This window comes from Dicentrarchus labrax, unplaced genomic scaffold (assembly GCF_905237075.1).
Source record: "Dicentrarchus labrax unplaced genomic scaffold, dlabrax2021, whole genome shotgun sequence".
Lineage (NCBI taxonomy): Eukaryota > Metazoa > Chordata > Actinopteri > Moronidae > Dicentrarchus > Dicentrarchus labrax.
Genome location: NW_026136718.1, coordinates 7,676,694 through 7,700,823, shown reverse-complemented (window position 1 = coordinate 7,700,823; position 24,130 = coordinate 7,676,694). Strand labels below are relative to the sequence as shown.

Here is a 24,130-nt window from a genome sequence, read left to right as displayed (position 1 = left end):
AAGTCAAAGGGAAAATCCATTTGAAAGCAGTCCTTACAGTTAAGGTGACCAAAATTAAAGGACAGGTAAGGACATTTCTTCAAGTGCCCATACATTGAAATGGTTTTGCTTGCTGTAATCAAAACCTCTGAAAGACATTTTGATTTGTTTAACTGAGTGACTGCAGAAGCCTCATATTAACTTCAGATAGAGTTTATGGCATTTATTTTCACACTGAATAAGGACTGCGGATTTTGTCACCCATCACTTACATTGAGAGCGCTTTATAAAGAAGTCTCTTTGGAGACAGTATGAACAAGCAAAACCTGTCCGTTGAACAGCAAGGCAGCAGACTAATCAATAATTACTGCCATCAAAAGTGAAGGTTCAAATTTGTAAGAGCATATGAGCTTACCAGCTGTGGTTTATCTTTTATTTCTGAAACTCTTGGTTCTTCCTCGCTCCACCATGCCAGCCACAGTGCCGCACATGTGTAACAGCTGATGCTGGCAAACTTGACAGTGTGCACTGAGTTGAAAATTATAACACATGGCCCGTGGGTTTGGAGACGCGTCTTGTTCATGCCCCATTTTCTCATCCGTGTCTGCTCCACCTCTCATCTGGAGCACTTGTGTTGTGGTGAGGAGGCTGACAACTTCAGAGACTGGAGGAAACATGTTCCTGCTTCTTAGTAACTCTGAAAAGCTCAGGCCCCCAAAGTGATGAGACTCACTCTAGCAGCCGTTCTCTTTAATTTCCAGAAAATCATTTTCTCTCCTGCCTCTCTTCCATCCCTTTTCTTATCCTTGTAAATACTGTTTTCCCTCCCAACTGTGTGTCATTTTATAACTCCCATCCTCCCTGTTCAAGTGCTGTCATGTTCCTTTTTGTGCTTTCTTCATTCTTTTTCCTCTATGGCCTCTTTATTGTCTCTCACCGTACCTTTTCATTTAACAAGTTTTACTCCTCGCTCTTTTTCCTTATTGATCTCCCTGTCCCACCTATGCCTCTAATTCTTCCTTTTCCTCCAACTCTCACACCCACTTTCCTCATCCTTATTTCCTCCTTTCCCTCTGCATTTTTAAACCTCAGCCCTTGCTCTCCTAGTTCCTCAATATAATGAGAAATGTCTCAGATGGAAGTTCAATATTGTAAAAAAACTGAGTTCAAACACTACAGCAGCTTGCAATCTTTCCAACCCCCCTACATTTTTTTTTACTTCCTTCTACTTCTTCTGTTCTATCTTTTATTATCTGCTGAACAGTAGGCCATTCAAGCATCAGAAATTACCAAAAGTTCTTATAAAGTGTGTACGTAACTGCATGAATCCATTGAGTATTTGACATTGTTTTACTGTAACTGGTCTGAAAAGGGTGATGCAATAGTAGAACATACAGAAACTCTGAATGGTGTAAGAGTCAGTACTTAAAAGAGAAATTTATTTGGAGGGTGATTTTTTCTAACTCTCTACAGGAACAAATGACTTGAAATAGTTACAGCATTCTGACAGTTACCACTATTTCATGTTAATGTCTCTATGTAGCAAAGGCCACAAAGAACGTTGAAAAGAACAGACTTCTGCAACAAAATCACACCATGTGGTGTGCAGCACAGTGGTTTATCAATTTTGCTTTGCGGTGCTATCAAGGATTGTTCTTGGCTTTCAAATACAATTTAAGTCTTAGCGTGGCTTTGTAAACCATTGTTAGTGCTGTTATATTCTGCTGTCATTGTTTGTCTGGGCAACAAATTGTAAAGCGGAATTTTTCTGGTGTGCCAGTAAAGCTTGATTGTTGCGGAGAAGGCTGCCAGTTTTGGAGAGCGAGGGTGAAAGAGAGGAGGAGAGGGAAAGACAAAGAGAGTGAGAAATGCTGTCAGAAAGTAAAGATGAGTGATGAGAGGTGGCAGGTGAGAATGGAGCGGACTGTCGTTTGTTAGCTCTGACAGCTCTGTTACACGCTGCTCACGAGGGACCTACAACAAGCAGACCAAGAGATACACTACTGAGTGTGTGTATGTGTGTGTGCAAGAGAGAAAAGCAGAGAGAGGGAAAGAGGACAGTAGATAGACAGATGGTCAGACAAAAAGGCGAAGGGGGAGAGAAGCAAGAGAGAGGAGAGATGTAAGTAGTGGTTTTCAGCTCCCTGCTGCTTTAATGGCAAGTGGTAGCGGCAGTGATGGCAGTGGCGTATTACACTCATAGCGCACACACACACACACACACACACACTATGCATACACCCACTTCACACAAACTCACATTCCTATGTACAAACCCTGCTCACCATGATCCTTACCTCTGTGGGAGAGGTTGCCGTTGCTCTCTCTCTGAATGCTGTTGGGGGCCACTGGGCCCAATAGGGGTGTGTGTGTGGAAGTGGACATCTGAGTTGTGCTGCTGAAACTGGTCGTCTCTGTACTCGTGGCAGCGGGGGTCCGGGGCTGCTCAGTAGAGGTGCTCCTGGGGGTCTGAGGATGTGCTGGTGTCATCAGACGTCTGGTCGTGGGCCTGAGTGTCGTAGCAGCAGAGGTGGTAGTGGGGCTTGTGGTCGTTGTGGTAGGGCGTGTTGTGGTGGTGGTAACAGTTGTGCTAGTTGGTGTAGTGCTTGTAGTGGTGGTGGTGGGAGTTGTGGTGGTGGTGGTCGGAGCAGCTGTTGTGGTTGTTCTGGGTCGAACTGCAAAAGAGAAACAAGAGAATAATCATTGGCATCTGGGATTTTACTTGAAGATGCAGCTGGCGAGTACGTCAACAAGGATTGTAGTATTTTGGGCATCAATATACAGCACGTAGATTATAAAGTTAAAACAAGCTCCAAACTCCCCAGAGCTTTAAATAGCTGAGTTAAAATAATGATCACATATATTGGAAGCTAATTAAATGGATGTTCAAAGCAGTCAACTTTGTTAAGCTTAGAATCATTCATTTGGATAATAGACACAAGAGAAATGTTGTATCATGCATTTCAGAAAAATATTATAGTTTTATAGTTTTTTTCTGCCCTAGTTTTCAATAATGAAACGTGGATGGATGACAAACATGGTAATGAACCTCTGCTTCGTCTTAGAAGGGTATATCAGGTATGCTTTAACCACCTTTTGTTTATTTAACAGTGACAGTAAAGCAATGACACAGATATAATGTATATAGGGTGTCTAGCTCAAGCTAACTGGCTTTTTATTATTATTATTATTAAAGCACTTCCCCCTACCTCCCTCTCTCCCTTTCTCTCTCTCTCTCTAAATCCAATTGGTGGAGGCAGACAGCCGTCCACCTAGAGCCGGGGTCTGTTTGAGATTTCTGCCTCTTAACAGGAAGTTCTTCCTTACCACCGTTGCCAAGTGCTTGCTCATGTGGGAAATGTTAGGTCCCTGTAAATTTTATTTTATAAGGATAAGACCTGCTCTCTATGATGATAACTTCTGTTATGATTTAGCGCTATACAAATACATTGAATAGAATTTTTTTATCATCTCCAGCTCTGTCTCTGGTCCATTTTTTGTGTATCCATATTGCATTATCCACATATGAACAGACCACCTTCGTTATACCTTTCTGCTTGTATTATCACACAACCACATGACAGTAGAAAAAGCGATTTGATTGGGACTTTCCAAAACATTTCATGGTTGCTGCAAAACTGATAATGTATTGCTCCAAAAGACATAAAGCAGAGAGCAAGAGGAACATAAAATAAGGGGCCATTTTATCAAGGCTTAATAAGTGCTCAGCAGAAATACCTGTACTGCATTAGGAAGTCAAAAAACTGTGAGTGCAAATGGTCTCTCTCTCTCTGTTCATGCTCAGGGGCAATGTCCTCCCCCCCCTATCCTTTCTCAGAGGGATTCTCAGAATGGTAGCCTACATACATCATCATCTCTCTTTCTCCCTTTTCTCTCTGTCAGCTCCTTTCTCCTCACCTGTGCAAACAAGAGCTGCAACAACCGAGCGGGTTCATTAAGGATAACAAGTTAACAAATGTGAAATGTGGCGACGGTAGAGGCTGGGAACTAGCTGAGCGGTGAAGTAAGGTCAGCAAAATAATGGAGGTGTTCTGGGAACACAGGCAAGCTAGGAGAATCCCTGACCCACTTCCCAAGATAGTGTTACAGTCAGCACAGGTATCAATTTCTCTGAAAGAGTTGGCTTTTGATTCAATCATATTTAATACAATAAGATTCGAACATTTTGAATTGTTAAAGGCTGATACTACTGAATACTGGTATTGGATAAAAGCTGCAACAGTCAATAGGCTATTTTGTTATTTGAGACAAATAATGGCTACGAATATAAAAGCTATATTGTGTATAAGAGCAGTTCATTTCCCCACTAGCAAGAACACACTTCATATGCATAACTGTTTTTGTATTCAATACACACATATACTGTATATATTTTACTTAGAATTTTAAAAGGATTCAGTGGATCTCGTCAAATATTAAATTTTTTCATGTGGGAATACCAATATGGTCAGCTACAACTTTAGAACTAAAACCTATTATGAAATGAGTTTGACTTGGTCTGGCTGTGGTGAGAGAAGAACCTAAATTAAATGTGACAAGACAGCCCAAGTTTCAAGTCATCATATATAACCAAAGAATAACCCTTTTAGTATTTCCTTCAGCCTATAATGACATGAGATGTTTCCCATAGCGATCCATGTGTATGGTAGGACTCCACCAATGTACTGAATAGTTTAAAGTGGAACATTTATTTAAAGATATGTATAAATACTTAATAATGAGGTGGACTGATTTTCACTCAGAGTGAAACCAGTTTAATATACTTATGGCCTCACACTCCATCCTGTCACTGTGATTACAGCGATGTAGCCTTCGCGTGACATTCCTCGGCACAATCCCTTTAATTAAGTGTGCTCCCGGACTCTGTGATTTATAGGTTTCATAGTGTGACTGACTTACCTACAGCACAGCGCCTCATGTCTGGTCCCAGCTCCATGCCATCAGGGCAGGCACAGGTGTACTTGGGAGAGTGGTCTGTGATCTGGGGGGCCTTAAGACAGAGGTACTCACACCCGCCGTTGGGCAGACTACCCATGTTACAGGTATCAGGGGCTTGAGGGACACAAGCAGAAATGAAGAGAATCAAAAAGGGTTTGGGTAAATATGAGTTTGCACATTTTCCTTTACAAAAATTCATAAACTTTCGCTGAGGACTTCTATCAAAATTTGGTGCTTTCTCCAAATGTTCTGTAAATTGAAATCTCATGTCAGTGCCAGGGTGATGAGCACAGAGGTTTACGTGAACTGAAGACCAGAATAGTTAATAAGAAAAGGCTATTAAGAATTGAAGACAGTCCCAGTTTTGGGTCTTGGTCAGCATCAAAAGCATCAAAGTAAATGTGAACTGAAGCTAGTGGTAAGAAAAATCTAAGCCCCTGTACAAAAGTTCAAAAATTCTAGTTGACCTAGCAAAACATGCTGGTATTTTTTCTTTTTTTTTTTTTTTATGGATATTATACTTGTGCTTGTAGGGGGTAATACTGGACCCCAAATTTAAAAACACCAAGTCGGAGCATAGGCTTTTGAACATTTGCAGTAGTATCTAATCAGCCTAAATACTTGTTCTACTTACTACCTATTAACTTTATTGTGTACCATACAGCAAAACAACATAAATAAATAAATAGATCCTGAGACCAACTTTTACAGTGTTATTTATGGGCCTACATTTATTCCACAACCTTTTTTCCGGTCCAGTGAAGAGATGCTTAGGTTAAGGCAAGGGTGTCTAAACTTTTTTTTTTTCATCTCAGCATTCCAATAAAAAATTTACATGTAGTTTCCTAACCAGGATACTCTTGTCATGTGGGGAAGCACCAGAATTAGGTCAGGTCGCGGTCGATTCCGCCTCCTGACTTGTGCATAGTTTTAGAGAGCAGCACATCAGAGGCATCATCAGCCATAAAGGGAAGCAGCATTATCACTCACCGCCCACAGTGAGTTTTGAATGGGCTGGGAATACATTTATCCTCGGTATCTCAGCATAAAAAGTATGTAATATGAACTCATACACCTGCTTTCCATATTAAGAATACATTTAAATCTTTGGGTAAAAGCAAGTCTTTGAAATGCCATGACACATTATGACAAAACATTTAAATTCTATGCTGGGGGAAGAAAGGGGCACAAGGGTGGAAGGGAAGAGAAGGAGAGAACAGAAAGAGAGAAAAAGAGGCAATAGGAAAGCAAATAAAGTAAGATGAGAAGGAAAGATATAAGGACAGACGGAGAGAGATGGAGATAACATTTTGCAGAATGATGTTTTTCTGAAGTTGCAATAGCTCCAGTGTCCCCCTCCTACTTCTCTGCGCTGCATCCCTTAGGTCTGGAATAAGAACTAAAACACGGAACTTAGGCTTCAAAGCAAAGCTGGATGGACAAAAAATGTATCAATAATAAAAAAGCACAACAAAGAGAGGATAGGAAGAAAAGGCTCTTTTGAGGAAGTAGTTAAAAAAAATGAAGACATGATCGGTTGGAGCCATATTTGAATGTGTTGATGTGTACTACTACAATGATGATCTTCCCTTTTGGGTTTTGTTTAGATAAGCATATTTTATGATAGGAAAAACTGATATGAAAAGCAAGAGAGAAAGAAGCAAGTGAAAGAAAAGGAAGAGGGTGTTGAACTTGAAAACGGCTTCACTCAAGGTCACATTGTTATCAGTGCTACTCATATATCTTCACAGGGCAGCTAGAGTTCATTCAGTATGTCTTAATTTAGCCTAGTAAGGCCTGGTTGTTTTATGTCTTGCTTTTGTTGGCATTTTGGAAAAAAACATGCTTAATTCTGTGATATCTCTTTGAACAGAACTCTTGATTTATTAATGAGAGAATGCAATTAGCTCCCTACTGACACTCAGACAAGACTGCTTTGAGCTCTGAGTGAGAGGAGAAAACAAAGCATGAAAACAGAGACTCACACAAGCAAATTGCTTATACACACTGTCAAATACACACAAACACACACGCTACACAGGTGTTTGTTCGTACATCTGGAAAAGCATCCGTCCTGGGGAAAATACAACATCACAACCCATCATTTGAAATTCACAGCACACACATTGATCTAATCACACATCAGGTTATTTATTTACTTTATTTATTTATTTTTGGCTTATTTTTCTGGGTCTGCACTTAGATCGAGTAATCATTATACATAACTGGTACACAGAGTAAATATGATCAGACGCCATAATGCCCAATTTGGAATGCAAGCCCATCACCTGTAGCTACTTGTCTAATCAGTTTGCTGTGGCTGCTTTGTCTTTTACCAAATTTCCCTAGAAACAAAAAAAAAAAAAAAAAAAACAAACAAACAAACAAGAAAGTCCATGTCATGTCATAGTTGCTGAGTTTCCCAGCATTTTATCTGCATGTCTTACCTTTGGGCTGCCTCTGTTCATGAAACACCACCAGGTCCAGGGGGTTGTTGAGGTGCTCTGCCACCTTTACCACATCGTGTCCCGTCAGTCGGTTGACACTGTATATTGCTTCATCCTCCAAGTCTGTCCAATATATGCGATCCTGAATAGAAAAACAAAGAGATTTGAAAACATCTTTTTATTAACATATATACACACTATCTGCAGAAACCCTCAACGACAATGTTGCAGAAATTGTTTACTCTGTAGCCAAACACAATGCTGTTTTGTTTGTGTCACACAGAATTAAAGTTTGTTTCCCCATGTCCAATCATATTTGTTGTAATTAAGATTCATTTGTGCTCCTTAACTCCGATATGCTACCATATATATCCCATTTAAACACTTAACATCATCTGCATACAAATACAATTCATTTATTTAGAATAAACAGCATTTAATATGTAAACAGCAATTATCCAAAGAAATTTCACTGGGGAGCCCGGCATTGCAAGTCTTTTACTGATGAAAGGGTACCAATGAAATAATTCTGCAGTTAGTTGCAGACATATACAGTATGCTCATCCTAACAATTGCTGTTTGATTAAACTCTCATCCACTTCAGTTAAGGACCTGGGTGAAAAAATTGCCCTGGGATGTTCTTATAATGGCCCCAGGTTACCATGGTCAAAGTCCAAGTCTCTACTCTGCTTCTTCAGTAACAAGTAACATTTGATTACATCTAGGTTTGTGGATTCATAATTTACTTGACAGGAGAGACACATTTTAAGAAAATGTTTAATGCCTGGGGTAAGTTTAATTAAATTTTTAATTGAAGGCATATGAGAAATGACAGGTTTGGAGGCTAAAATATAATTTATTGAAGTAAGGTTAAATGCATTGCATTTTAATCAAGGAGAGGTTTAAATGGACTGAATAAGTTATGTTGCAATGGGAAATGTGCTGTTTTAACTGTATCCTTTGACACTTTGAGCATCTAACACTCCATCCTCCTTAAACACAGTGAAGTGGTAAAGATTGTATTGATAAAAAAAACCCAACATTTTCTGTTAAAGTAACAGGCATACAACGCTCTACAACACTGATATGGGATTGCAATAATAGCTTAACAAAAGCGGTATTATCTTCCATTCAATTTTTTAATAGAAAAACATTCTTTCATCTCTGCGTTGTCCTTTTTAGGTGCCAAAGCAGGAAGTAGTTAGACGTTTGGGTTGGCATACAATATGTTTGTAGCATGGTTATTTTAAGGGAGAAGTGGATGCTGCATTCAATGATGAATGAAAGTTGTTCACTGGGCATATAGGCCAAAAAAGCCTTGATGGGCTTCCTTACGCCTAAGTGTTTTCGGGCCCATAGAGCACGTTCACTAGAGTCCTTCTCTGTTTGTTCAGTCTGCTGCCTGCTCTTACCAAGGTGTCTTCAATGTATTCCACATTAAAGTCTTTTTTGAAGAGAATGAAATAGATTTGACTTGACTTCTCCAGCCAAGCCAGCCTAGAGCATGCGCGTCAGAGTAGGCTGCAATGCTAGATCCTCTTTAGAATGAACAGCAGTCTATCGCTAAGCAAGTAGTTTTTGCTGCCTAAAATCAACCTACAGGTACACACTGTATGTATCAAGAGCTGTTGCTGCTAATGCAATAATCTGTCAGAAACCACTACAACAACACTAGAAAACACGACATCCATGGGGATGCTGGTAGATATACCTACAGGTTACAGTTTCTCTTTATTGTGAAAATCCCTTGTGCAAAAATCTATTGCCCCTGTTACCTTGAAAATGAAGGAATAAATACAGAAATTCTCTCATCTATCACTTTAGCTTCTTTCTTGATTTCTCTTCTTCTCTCTAACACATCCTCACAATTCTCTTAAGAGATACTACAGGATAACAGGATACTCTGCACATGTGGTTATGGCACTTGGTTTCCACGGCAACTGCAGACTGCTCAATCTATGCAGATACACATCAATTAAGAAAAACACAGAGACGTTAAGATCATAAGAAGGTTTTTCCATTAGGCTGAGATTGTGTTTAACAGTTGTATGGTTATTTTAAAGGGCAAGGTTTTGGAAAGATTTGTTTGGTGTCTGTATATAAGTATGTATTTGTGTATCTCTGTGTGTGGTTCACTCACAGCTGTAATCCACGCTCTCAATTTCTGCTCGGTTATCAGGACTTAACCTTTCTCACACCTTCTCCTTTTCCATCTATCACTGAGCTCTCCATTGCTGCAACTCCACCTCACTCAGATTCAGATAACCTTTACTCATATGACAGTAGTGCTGAAACAATCAAAGACAAATATCAGCCATGTTGATAAAACATGACTCAAATCTATCATTCCATCTCTCCCTTTGCCTTTCTGTCTCTGTGGATATCTTTCTCGGTCTTTGTCGGTCTCTATCGCAGTTTCTCTCTTTCAATTCCTCCACTGTCAATCTGTCACTTTTTCTCACCTTGAAAGCTTCAAACAGAAATGCAGACCTGGGGAGGTCAATGCTCTTCATTGTAGAATCAAGGTGAATCTTCCAAGTGTCGAAGGATATAACTTGCACACACGTGCACAGGCACAAGCTCTCCTGAACACATGGCATTGCAGTCAAAGCCAAGTCTGTCTGCGGTTGTCAAGGGGATGGGACTACATCTAAATGGATATGAAGTCTTTTTAGGGGCATGGTGAGAACAGCCCTTCATGGTTTTGTCCCACAAGAACCTTCTGACATATGCTGGGGTCTTTTGATTGACACATCTGCCTAATGAGCTTTTGGTGCCTCTTGCATACTTGGATGTCATGCCAGAATACTACAAATGAAAGCTCAAACAAAGCCAACCCACTCAACTTCTGAAGCCTTTGATCTTTTGGGTTTGATTTGTATTCTTGGTTGTATCAGCCCAATTCATAAAAAAATAATGTATGCTTGGTGTTAAATCTTTGTAGGAATCAAATGACGTTAGGAGACATTTTGTGTTAATCTCCACTAAGCTGCAGAAGAGTATTAAAGCCTGGTACACCCACACAGGTGTTTTTAGTTTTTTTAGCTGCTTAGACCTCTTATCTGGACTGTGGGTGTGGACAGATAGGGCTTGACTGACATTTTCCTCACTATTCTGTTAAAGCTGTTGTCACACATGCTCAAGTCTCACTTAATCTCTCATTCCTTTAATTGATCCCTGTGTGACAGAATTCAAGAATGTGTTTTCTGTTTGGGTGTGAGTACCAATCAGCTCTGGCTGACTTTGACAAGCAAGTTCAAACTGTTTACCGTCTATGATCACTCAATATTTCTTTATTATCTCTGTTAGACTTTTGACATTGTATCCTTTTAGATGCTGGGTGCAAGGCAATTCTGTTTGTACTGAAGTCAAATGTGACCATACTTCAAAGGCCTGGATTTAAAAGGGCAACATTTTGAAATCAATTCATTCCAATGGTCATGTCGCGATCAGAGCATCCAATCGAAGAGGTAAAATTAACTATGGTGAAACAAATCCATGCTGTTGACCAAAAGCAGGCATGTCGCAGTCCAAAACAGAGCAAATTATCATAGATTATTAGCTGTGTTGTGTATATTTTATTTAACATCCTTTGTCAGAGAAAGATCTGTTTCACAAAGCAATGTTTTGCGGCCAGTTATGAGACAGTAGTCCATGGTACAAATACCTCAGTATTTGTAAAGAGAAGTTATTGTGACTGCACTAGCCCGACCGGACCGCAGCTAGTGCTCTGCACTTGTAAGCAAGGGACAACTGTAGTTTGTTGAGCTCATGTAATTCCCACCTTCAACCTGAACAGAGTGAACGGAGTGCAGGACCTCTGAAACCAAATCTTCCTACGATGCAATGGTAAAAGGACACCATTATTTTCTTTCTTCCTGACTTTGTTTATTTCCATTGTCTTTTTCTTTCAATCCCCATCCCCCTCTCTTCAAAAACTCATCTCATCTCCCCCTCTATCCCCTCAAGTCAAACAAAGAGGGGATAAAGAGTAATGCAATGATACTAAAGCCAGAGAAAGAGAAAACATTACTCTCTGCATGCCTCTGCGATCAACATTTCCTCAGGGCTTGGTGTCTAGGCAGGGGGTGACACAGACTGGAAGGGTTTGTGTTTGTGTTTGTGTGTGTGTGTCTTTTTTATGTGTGTGTTTGGTGGTGGCGTGTTCAGACTTTGATATAGGAACCGTGTGTCTCTCCTCTGCAGTCTTAAGAAAGATTAGTACATCAGAATTGTTCTGTGTATCACTGAAGAATATGAGGGGCCGTACAGGCCATAATCCTCACCGTATGAATGTATGTAAAGTCTGTATTATGGTAAAGTCTATGTGTATATATTAACTCACATTTGTGAAACCTCATATCTCTCACATGCGCAAATTAACTATTGTATGCAGTGTTTCCTCTAGGATTTTTTTTTAGCAGTTGGGGCAGTCCAAAGATTTCTTGTTTTGAATCTGGTTCTCAAATGTGTTTGGCAGTTTTGCTTGAAAAGAAAGATGAATTGATTATCAAGTAATCGCTGCAGCTCTAGTCACATTCTTCCCCTGCAGCAGCACAAACATGCTTGGAGACCTCAGTTTATAATGACCAAAAACAATTATCCTCCTCCTCATGTCAATAAATGATACATCATTATCTAGTGTAAAGTATGGCAGGTTACACAACTGGGCTAATCTGCTGTTTAACACAGACCCAGAGTCAAAAATGCTCCTTTGAGGCTCATTTCCCAGATAAGACACAAACTAAATTAAAAGGACAAAAATGGTTCATTGTTTCAGTCCACAACTCAAACAACAGGCAACTCCAAAGAAACAAACTTCCCATTATCGGCCTGTTGGGACCAGGACACTCTGCTGCACTGCTAAAGGATTTTTAATTTGGTCTGTGTCATAACCAACAGAACGAAGACCAGAAGAGCTGAGGGCTATTAATCTCAAGAGATGAACTTTCCGTGCTTGCCTGAAACGTTGGTTTTCTTCCTCTTTTTTACACACAAACACACACACACACACACACACACACACACACACACACACACACACACACACACTCAGCTGGACATGATGGATGTCTCTTCCTCCCTTTGCTTCTCATCATCACAGTGTTTGTAGCAAATAGAAGAATGGAGAAAGCAATTCCTGTTCACATTTCTCGTCTTTTCTGTCCCTCATCCTCCCTCCCCTGCTCTCCTCTGGTTCTCTTTTCCATCTTCCACATCATCAATGCTTGACGGGCTCTAACAGACAGACTCACTCCTGCCTCAATAAATACACTCAAATTAGTTTCATCGATTGCTGTACTCTACTGTGACTACACTCGTCAGCCCCTTGAAAAGATAATCCCTTCTCCGCATTTATCTTGCTACTAAACTTTTAAAACATCTCAATCTTTCATTTATTTTCAATCAATCTCTCAGTCAGACAATGTTCCTTCATTTACTTCATTCTCTTCCTCAACTTCTTAAACTCTCGAACTTCTCTTCAGCCAGACACACCCTAGTATACTTTATAAAAATACCAGTATGTGCTTATTACAGTAACAAGCAACAATTCAGGTGTTCCTTAATGACACGTAGTATTCATCAAAAACTTACATGCATTTGCTCTGCAGTATTTTTAGTCCTCCATGTCTGACAAAGAAGCTGGCCCAATGTGCTCTAGTTATAAATAACCATAATAAAATACTCATGTCCAATGCTTAAATTTGGCTCGCCAAAAATCTAGAAATACACTGCCAAGATGGGAATCAACTAACAAGATAGGAGAGTGTCACCCATGAGGCAGAGATAAGTGCGCACAGACCTATTTTTCTGTTGTGTATCTACTTTTTGAGGTCGAATAAGGACGTTAACTCCTTGTTGCCTTTCAGGTAGAGACCTCCTACAATCACTGCCAAGTGTTTGCAAATGATCCATGCCAAGTCCCAAAGTGGGAAAAATGAAAATAAATATATATATTATGCTGTAATTGAAGGTACATTTGTTTTCTTTTAATATTATGATCAGCTTCATTGAAGCTGTTGAAGCAAGCTGGTTTGAAATCGATTAAACCCTCATGCCAGAATTAGTATTAATTTGTATATTTTACTTTCATTAGCCTGATATTTTAGGGAATTTGCTAATACCCTAAACTGGATATTTAGCTGCTTAAGAGGACCTTGAGAAAACAAAGCAGATTATACTTCGCAAGGGTCTTACTTTTCTCAACATGCCAACATTAACTAAAAATAACAGCTACCCCGAAGGAAAGAAATCAATATTAAAACATCTGGTCTGGAAAATGGGAAAGACTAAAGAAGTAGAATATAAGCTCTCTGTATTTAATGGGGTAACATGTAATAGCATAGTGTGGTACGCTTTGTACTTGTACAAACAATTTACTGGCATACTATGAGATTTAAAGGTCTCTGGCGCCATTAGTTGGACTAGTTTGTGTGGCTGGGATTTGAATCTCAATCCTTCTGTACCTCGAACACAGTGAGGGCGAAGGGGTGTCCCAGGTGGTGATGGGAGGACAGCAGAACTTTGCGGTTGTCTCCATTCAGATCCACACTAGACAGGAGGTGCAGCTTGGAGTCCACCCAGTAGAGACGCCTGTTAGACAAGTCTGAGAAGATGGAGGAGGAAGAGAGAGAGAGAGAGAGAGAGAGAGAGAGAGAGAGAGAGAGAGAGAGAGAGAACAAAACCAAGAAGGAAAAAGGAGGATGGAGAGGGAGATGGATGGAGAGAGAGGTCATTCCAAAAGAAAAGGCCTAGGGTGAGAGGTATATGAATGTAATGGCCCAGTAGCTACACCATCAATCTTCTTTGACATGACGGCTGAGGCCCTGTGCTGAGAAAACACAGATGTGATTGTAATATTGCCGGTTGACTTATTTGCTGGGGAAAATATGTGACCTTGAGCAAATTGATTAGTCTTGGTGGACTTCCTTTAAAGGAACACTTTTCAATATTACAATTCTATCAGCATGTAACAGTCCCCAACACTGCCTACTTTAGGACTCAATTTTTGCGCTCCAGCTATGGGCCACAAAGTAATGTGTTGACTTGCAGTTTTACAGATTCCATTAAATTTGACAGCAAGAGACATCTTAGGCAGCATTGCTTACATTTGAAAGTTTTTGTTAACACAATTTAAACATTTCAGCTTGGCACATTAATGGCTCTAACAAAACAAAAAAAAAAAGAGATTTATTTTCATTCACAACTTCACCTAACCTGACTCAGACAATCTCATGCTCTGTGCGAAATCAATGACCAGGGGAAAATAATCCACCTCTTCTTCCAAAGTAGTATAGTGCAATCTTGCCAACTCTCTCATTCGCCTTACTCTAAAAAATAATTTGTTTTCATACAGATGTAGTGACACCTCAATTCCACAGAGTGTGGCAACTGTGTGCCTCTCTTTCTCCTCAGGCAAGGGCAGCAGAGAAAAATTGGCTATTGGCCGCAGAGGGAGTTGAAAGGGATGACGGGAGGTATCGACGACTGAGAGCGTCTGGCTTATTAATTCGGAGGCCCGTGTTGGCTGGCTTGATTGATGAGAGCCAGACACAAACTGAGCCATAACAATAAGAGCTACTCAGGGGTTGCAGCACCCCTAGACTGTTTTCTTCTCTCAGCTCTTGCTGTTTGTCTGTTTCTTTCCCTCTCTCCATCTCTGTTATTGTTTCTTTCTTTGAGTTGAATTTACTCAAACCATTTTTTTTGTCTCTCTCCAAAAGCATTATAACTTTGTTTATAAAACTGATTGATTTTCCTGTCCCTGTACAATCTTGTGGTTTTCTCTGCCCTCTTCAATGAGTCTTTCATGATCAAAGCTGTGTATTCTGTCCTCCCTTACCCAGTGTGATTCCGTTGGGCCACTCGATGTGTTCAGACACCAGAACTTGCCGGTCCACTCCATTCAATCCAGACTTCTCTATTTTGGCCTGACCTCCCCAGTCTGACCAGTACATAAACCTGTGGAAAGGCACATATACCAGTTAAGCACTGAGGGGTACAACTGAGTACAAAAGAAGAAAAAAGCCCCTTTTCAGGGGCAGTAAATAGGTTTTTAATGTGCAATGTCATAGTCAAGTTTGAGAATACAACTAATATGTGACTGAATCTACTGTATTCTGTCACACAATGTCCCTGTCTGACTCTGTCTCTGTAACTATCTCATTTTCTCTCCAATGCTTTTACTTCTGAAACAGGCCTTGGAGACATTAAAGGAAAGTAGATACTGTGCAAAACAGCAGGTACTGGAAACTTGGACCACTTTTAACCGTGTGTCCGTGTGTGTCCATTAAAGCTAAGCTTCATTTGCATGTATTTCATGTAGAGTTGTGAAAGGAGCCCTTTGGGGAACTCAAGACATCTGAGACAAAGAGCAATGGGCAGATGGAGCAGACAAGAGTCACGTCGTATGTCCAAATAATTGTTAAGCTGTGCAGAACTACAAATTGTGTTTGTATGGTGCAGTGAAAATGTTTACTTTTAGACAAAATTAATTCTCTTTAAAAACTTATGGCAGTGATGCCCACAGGCTTGTCTGGTCACGCTCCCACTCCCACTCCCTCCTTCCTGCCATTCTTAACCTCCATCCTTCCTTCCTTACCCTTTCACAACTCACAACTCCGCTCCTTTGCCATCTTCTCACGCCCACCCTCAAACCTCTTTTACTCACCCTTGGTGTGGATCCACTGCGATGGCCCGTGGCTCACTCAGCTCAGTGGCTATCAGCACTTTTCTCTTCCTGCCGTCTCCTGTGGCGACCGAGATGCTCTTGTTGCCCGAGTCGGTCCAGTAGATGTTCTTGTGAACCCAGTCGACGGCCAGGCCCTCGGGGGAGTGGAGCGAGTCAATGAGAGTCACCTGCTGCGACGAGTCACTGGCCTTGTTGATGTAAGCACTGGTGGACGGTAGAAAAGAGCTGCCAGTCAGTGTTGTAGAAATTATGAAATACCTAATAATTTAGGAACAGGCAGAAAAAAGCAGAAAGTGCAAAGTTGCATGTTGCTAGATTTGTTCCTGTTTATTCTGGTCTCTTTTTCCTGTGAGGAAAAGACTTGAGTGGACTAACTGCCTTAGATACTTGCACATGCTGGGGAGCAGGTATTCTTTACTCTAGATAATGCAATGTCAGGGGCACCCAAACTCTGACACCTCTATAACAACCTCAGGCTTCTCACCAAACAGAACCTCCCAGGGGGAAAGAGTCTGTCTTTATCTCTCAGCAGGTTATAGAACAACCTGCCTCTATCTCTGTTTTTGTCACTCTCCCTGTCTGTGTCTCTCGTCTTCTCAATCTCTCTCTATTTTCCTCTTGCGTCCCACTTACTGTCCGTCCATTCTTCTGTCCCCATTTCTACTTTTCTCTTTTCCCTTTCTTCCCCAACACTGTCATACGCAGCACATTATTGTCTTCACTACACGAGAGCTATAAAACAAGACAATACAAGACAATCTTGTTAAAAGGTTGGGGAATGCAATGTCCCAATTTACACCCCGTCATCACGTTATTGAAGCATACAAGAATGGAGTACAGATGGGAGGAGCAGCTTAACTAAAATAGAAGGCTGGTAGTTGGACCAAGGGATGAGGTAGAGATGGATGAGTAGGGGACTTGGAAGCAGATTGTGTTATTAATTGGCTGTGTTGCTGTTTGTCACTGCAGACATCTTTATCTATTGGAGGAAATTTAGCCTGCTGCTGGCTAGTGATAGATAATCTAAGGTTTCTTTCTTGTGTCCCTCGGTTTATAACATGTATCCAACATCTGCCTCTCACTCAGGGAGCAAATTAAAATGGGGGGCTGGAGCAAAGTGGACGTGGATGAAATCCCTTGTGTTATTAGTGCACTGGTCTAATTAGGAACTGTACATTACAGACAATTGTGGGATAAAAATGACACAGATTTACTCTGAAACATACCACACTGTGACTAGTATTTTACCGTATTTTATTTTTATTTAACTTATAATCTATGACTTGTCCAATATAATAATCAAATCTCAATTTATTTACAATAATATATACATAAATAAATACATACCCTAGTGTCTTGTAGATATCATGCATAAATTATCATTATTACACAAATATTTGCCTTTACTAACATATACTTTCACGTAGTATGGGTACTTTTTATTATGTCCTTATTAATTACAAATATTCAGATAGACAAGGATAAACAGGATGGAGGGATGATTACAGGGCAGACTAGTGTAAGGAATAAGACAGAGACAGATGAGTCCAAGACCACTGAGCAGATTGCATCTTTAATTGGCTGTATTATTGTTCGCAACAGACATCTCCATCATGGGGAGAAGTTAACAAGTCATCGACCCGTAGCTTGCTAATAACTATGAATTAGCCAGGAAAATCACAGCGTCACGGTTAGGGACAATGAGGAGGAATCGCTTTTAAATACACAGCTATTTCCATTTGAAAAACACTGCAAATGTTAGATGCTTGGGTAAAAGGTGTGATCAATCACCTTCTTACAATTAAGATTCAAGGTATTCGGTTATTTAAAAAATCAGTGGAACAAGAAAGCGTTCTTGAAACATTATATATGAGAAGAAAGTAATAAGGAGGTACAAAGAAAAACCATAACTTTTTCATAGAGACTAATTGCCATTTCGTTTCACTTCATTTATTCAGCTTGATGTGTTCATGCTCACCGATTGCCCTAACCAATCAGTAGTGCGTGACATCTGTGCCCCGCCAAAGTCATTTATAGCTGATAAAGAAGTCTAAATGTACTGAGCCAATGGCATTCCTTTATGGTTTTGGTGTATAAAAATTTATTATTTTCATAGGCTGAGAGGGGGACAAACACAACCAACAACAACTCCAAGTAGATTTATAAATTCACTTGTTGCTGGCCATGTAAAGTGTACGTGTGTGTGTTTACTGCTGCTTCCAAAGTCGAGTTCATCATTACGAATGAGTTCATTTGTCCTTTCTCTGTCACAAGCCCTTGAGTGTATCGCTGAGTTTGTGTAGATGTATGTGTATGTGGATGTATGTGCGTGTGTGTGTATGCAGATGAGTAATGGTGGTGATTATTGAGGCAGTGAAATTAGAGAGAGCATATGGCTCAGCTGAGATGATAGAAGGCCCCTCCCACTACCTGTCAACCATCAGGGTGAGACACACACACACACACACGCACACACACACACACACACACACACACACGTAAGATCAAAGTAATGATATACCTACAGTATGAGTAATTGTGTGTGTGCTCATACTATATGTGTGTGTGAAGGGCAAACAGCTCCACCTTTACTGTCGGACCGATGATACACCAGGTGTGTCTGACACACACACACACACACACACACACACACACACACACACACACACACACACACACACACACCCCCACGTGTGTCTGTCTCCCAACCAGAAGGTGTGACAGGTTGAAGCAGACAAGATGGATGGACAGAGGAAACAGAGTGACAGAATGGCTGAAGAACAAAGAGGGAGCATTATCCAAACTCCCAAAGTCATTCATTGTTTTATAGCAAATATTTTACTTCCATCAGATATTATGGTAAATATCACACAAATCACACGTACCTGTATATTTTACGATGATATAGATCACACCAGAACATCTTGTTGGTGGATACGTCTACATCCAGGGCCACTGCATTCTTCAGCGTGGGAACCACCTGTGCGTATTCACTCTTCAGCAGGTCGATGCGACGGATCTCATGGCGGTTGGTGAACATCAGGTATGGACTCTTTCCTGATGGGGCAGTAAAAGACATTTATGTCACAATCGCATACGAAAACGTCTCTGCCATTTATTTACTATTTGACATTGGCAAGATTGGACAGACGGGCCACGGCGCTCCTGAGGCGGGTGGAGACCCTTGACGGCCATTAACCTATTATTGTAACCCCAAAAGAGTACATTTATCATTCTCATCCCACTCTCTATTGGACATGGGCCATTTGCGGTACTGTCAATCATGAGCGTGCTAGTGTATATATGACATGGAAACATTTGCTGACCTTGACATTGATACAATCCATTGTAGCACACATCCGAAACCTGTATTTGAAAGGTGAACCTGCACATCTGCATTTTTGCTAACATGCAATCCAGACTGCTCCTGAGCCTGAGACAGACAAGGTCACACTGACTTTATGCCAGTGCTGCTCACTGCACTGAATTAAAAATAAGTTTGCCCTTTAATATTTTGATAACATTTGTGTATTATTCTTACACTGATGAGTTGGCAATGGCAACCACCACTCTTGAATCCATTATCCAATATATTTCAAATACTGTTCAACCAACCATCCAATGACAATTGTACAACTATTTTATGTTGACTATATTTGTCTTACGTCTTTGTCCACTTTGCCTCTGATAAAGACAAATTAGTTTGTTTAAGGCTGCAAATAAATTAGTCCTTTTCCCCATGACATGCACTTCAGCAGTACTTTTAAAAACATACTAATGTCTACAAAGATACCATGGGTGGTGTTGGGCTGTTAATTCTTATTCCAAAGAGGGAACATAATGTAAGAGGTCTTGTTTTGCATTTGTACTATTTAGGTCCATAAAGCATGTATTTTTGATGATGTGAGCATGAATAAATCATCCAAATAAACCATTTAAAAGGAAAATATACTGCACGCACACACGCACACACACACACACACACACACACTGCTGTTTACTTAATTATTCTCACAATTATGCTTTGCAGAAAACACATACATTATTTAAGGTGGCACAAACTTAAAGCGAAGAAGGCTTAAAAGGGACACATCCATTTAAAGAGCATTGTTTTTGCAACGTGTGTATGTGAGTGTGTGTGCTGCTGCTGGATGAAGCAGTGAAGCACAATGTGCAGGTGGATGAAGTAGCCTGAAAACTAGACATGACACATTGTTCTATTTTTAGTGCAAAAGCATGTCAAAAGTGTGTTTCTGGGTTCTCTTCCTCTGGTGTGTGCAATGCCTGCCGTTTGCTGGGACATCAGTTACCTGGGGCACATTTTTCAGCAGGCTGAAGGTGAGCATGACTCAAGCATTTAAATAATTCTCATGCAGTCGACAAGGTCAACTTCATCTTTAGTACACAGACACAAAAAATGTTGTTTGCATACGGTATTTTCACCTCCTATACAAACTGTATATACACTCACAAATCCATGACATTTTACCTTACCTTCTATATCATTCATCATAGTGCACTCCAATAATTTCCCTTTATTTATATCCTTTATTTTTCCAGCAGTACTCTTTTGCCCTCGATTTCTCTCTGTCTGCCTGGTTCCCTCTCTGTCTTTATCTTTTTGCTCTCTTTCGCACAAATACCCACCCATCTCATTTTCTAGTTTCCTTCATTCATCCTTGCTTCTCTCTTCTATCTGTCATGTTACTCTCCACTCCACACTGTCCAGTAAAGCAGAAATGCCCAGAAAGAGACAAAGTTGGGCAACAGTCACACACTGGCATACACACACACAGACACACAAACTCATACTTTCACACAGAGCCAACCATCCCTCAATAGGTTTCCCCAGCCCCGGTTTAATACGGGCTACTGCACAGGGAGAAAATATTACATTTCTACTACTGTTTGGATCCAATCATTTTCCTCTGACTACTAGGTTTGTAACCATCAATTTCACCTGCTGAGAGAGAGAAAGAGAGGAAAAGAGAGGGAGAGAAAGACAGAAAGGAATGAAGTAAGAAAGAGACAGGCACAAGCAAATGTGATGGATGCAGGTAGAGTCATGGAGAAATGAAGAGTAAGAGATTGTAATTAGGGGAGGAAGCCGGAAGGAAAATATATCAAAAAGTCAAGTGACAGCAGGGGAAAGAAAGTCAGGTGGGCAGAGTGAAACAGAAAAAAGTGAGAAAGACAGGATGAGAAAAAGAGAGTAACAACATTTTGAAGTAAGGACAGAGATAGATCTAATTTCTCTTTCATCAGTCCCCCTGACTCACTTTTTCAAGACAACATCTCAATCCCTCATCACTGTTGTCGTAGCAATATGTCCTCCTCAAGGCAAAAAAAAGCTGAGTCACAGTTTTCTTCAGGCCAAGGCACCAGAGATGTCATCAAATGGTACAATATTATCTCTCCTCAGTAGATTCCAGCAGAGCAACAGTCGACTTTCCTAAGAAGAACAGGGTCCCCTAGATATATTTTAATCTGTACTGCCAGTTCAGGGCCGTTGTGCCACGTTAGCCAATTAAGATAATGCAGTGAAAAGATAAATAGGGGCTGGGGAAATGCCATCAGGCACTGCAGGAGCATTGATTTGATTCATACCAAAGCAGATGTTTATGTTGTGGAGTTATGCAAACTAATAATAAAAAATCCAACATGAAGACAGACAGAAAGGTCAGACATAAAGGTATGAAATTCTGCAGGATGATGGGGATGTACAGTTGTAGCCAGCGTGAATGGACCTACACTGGATGAGGTTATTAGGATGATGATACGTCTGGAAGTAGAAACACATCAGCCATGCTCATTAAGACATACAAACCATGGTATATAATGATGAATAGATGCTGCAGCAGGGAACAGAAATGAACCTTCTGTCAACAAATGTCAAAAAGTGCTGTTTTTTTTTAACTCTGTAGCATTCCTCATGACAAAGCAAGTTATATAATGCTTCATTATTTCTGTGGAAGGCAAGAATTGTTTCCTTTTCTTCTAACAAGCTTGAAAAATATATAGATATATGCGAAATTTGTATTCCGGATTAATATTTCCAATATTCCTACAGGCAGAGAGAATAAAATGTTATGTACTAGTTCATTAAATAGCTAAAACTGAAAGAGAAACTTCTGAGATGAGCTTTGACAGTGTTCCACAACATCTTGGGTCCCATGGCAAACTCTTTTGACAGCGGGGAAAATCTGACCACTGTTTTAAACCTTTTTTGAAAACTGTGTGCTCACACTGTCAAGTGTGGCACAAACTGCTCTTGGCATTGTTAAGCCTGCAGTACACTGTAGATGAGAGCAAGAACAAGAAACAAGAGAAAGAAACAAAAGCAAAAAAAGAAAAAAGAAAAAAGAAAGAAAGAAAGAAAGAAAGAAAAAGAAAGAAAGAAAGACTGGTCCACTGGCAGTACATTTCTTCTGCATTGTTGCGACAGCGTGTCCGGCATTTATCAACCAGTCTGTGTGTGTACCTGCAATGTATTTCATGCTGTCACATCTTTCTCGTTTTATCAGGCTCCAGTCTGTAAATTTCATAAACTTTAATTTGACTGCCTTAAAGGGCTCTGTTGTCAACTGTCATTAGAGAGCAACTTTATTTTCTGTATGCGAATGTTACCTATATCATTAATATTTCAGTGCACCCAATATTTGCCCTTTCACCACTGCAAACAATGAACTTGAGTTGAGTTGATGCAACTGAACAGAGCCAGTGAGGGATATTTGTTGTTTGATTGACATGTCAAATCTGCAGCATAGTTATTTGTTTTTTTTTATCCACCCTGAATATATTGTTGAATCCAACAATTACATTATAAACATCAGTTAATATCAAAAAACAGAAATGCTATTATCATTATTGCAGCACTTGAAGTTCTAGTTGCAACATTGAACAGTTTTATTTTATTGAGCTTTTTTCAATAATAAAAAAAAGTGATACTGAAAAACATTTTTCTTAAGAAACTATGCTGCAGTACTTCCCCTTAATATGTTGACCGATCAGCTGTGACATAAAATGATAATAATACTTGAGAAATGGTGTCAGGTGTTATCTTCCTTCATGTAAGTGGGCTCTCATATCTCCATCCTTCTTTTTCTCTTTGTTGGTCTTGTCCCAATCTAATTTTGTATTAACTATGTATGACATAACAACTAAACTGGTCAAGAAATGCCTCAGAAACTGTGGTCTGTGTGGACCGGCTGTTATTCTCATACCTCATACATAAAGTAAACTCCCACACTGCCTCTCTCTCTTGCTGTCTCTTATGCACAATAATAATAACTCAAGTTGACGACTCAGTGAGTGGCATCACACCCATAAAGGTGTAAACACAAAAACAATGAATGCAATTAGTAGTAGAGCAAGGCTTTCTTCAGGGGACTTAATGGGCGCTGCCATGTACCAATACAAACATGCACACAGATACGCATACACAAATACCAGCTCAGAAGAGTGAACGCATTATAACTCCAACCTGGCACTTAAATTTTAATTAGCATTGCTACTGTAACAGTTGCATATTACTCTGAAATTAATCTGCAGAGGCTGAAACAACGTGTAAGGATAAGAATGAAATATACTCACATACGAGAATGCAAAGAGCAGAGGTTATTCTTCAGCTATGAGTAACTCTTCTCCTAATTATCTGCATAGGCTCAACTTGCACTAACTACAACAAACACAAGCAAGAAATGCAGGGGGAAAAAAGCTATATATGGGATTGTGTGTAACTTGAGGATGACATTGTGTTTTTGCTGTGTGCCTCCGAGAAAAAAGCACAAACAACAGCCTGGTATTTTGCAGCCTGCACTTCAATATGTGCAAATTATATTGCCATTTGGCACATGTCACATCTCAGCACAGAACGTGACATTCCTCCAGGCCAGTCAGTCACAGGGGAATTGTGTCTGTGTGCAAACTTTGACATGACTCCCCAAAATGACGACATGTGCATTTGTGTGACCAGAAAGTGTTTATATGTGCTGACGTCTGTGGCCATGTGTGATTGGGTTTACATGTGTCTAAAAATGAGTTCACAGGCAAA

At 40.2% G+C, this 24,130-nt stretch overlaps 1 protein-coding gene across 7 annotated transcripts in view; it reads right to left on the bottom strand.

Annotated features, from left to right (window-relative positions):
* Positions 1-24,130, bottom strand: part of lrp8 (low density lipoprotein receptor-related protein 8, apolipoprotein e receptor) — a 163,664-nt gene that overhangs the window by 12,324 nt on the left and 127,210 nt on the right. For 4 of the 7 annotated variants that reach the window (XM_051376853.1, XM_051376857.1, XM_051376855.1 and 1 more), the window contains exons 10-16: positions 18,963-19,134; positions 16,057-16,281; positions 15,229-15,347; positions 13,853-13,992; positions 7,386-7,527; positions 4,900-5,052; positions 2,265-2,654 (exon numbers count right to left, since the gene is read on the bottom strand). In XM_051376853.1, the coding sequence (XP_051232813.1) occupies positions 2,265-2,654; positions 4,900-5,052; positions 7,386-7,527; positions 13,853-13,992; positions 15,229-15,347; positions 16,057-16,281; positions 18,963-19,134 (1,341 nt within the window). The remainder of the gene's footprint in view (positions 1-2,264; positions 2,655-4,899; positions 5,053-7,385; positions 7,528-13,852; positions 13,993-15,228; positions 15,348-16,056; positions 16,282-18,962; positions 19,135-24,130) is intronic. The other 3 variants (XM_051376854.1, XM_051376856.1, XM_051376858.1) reach the window with 1 other exon arrangement.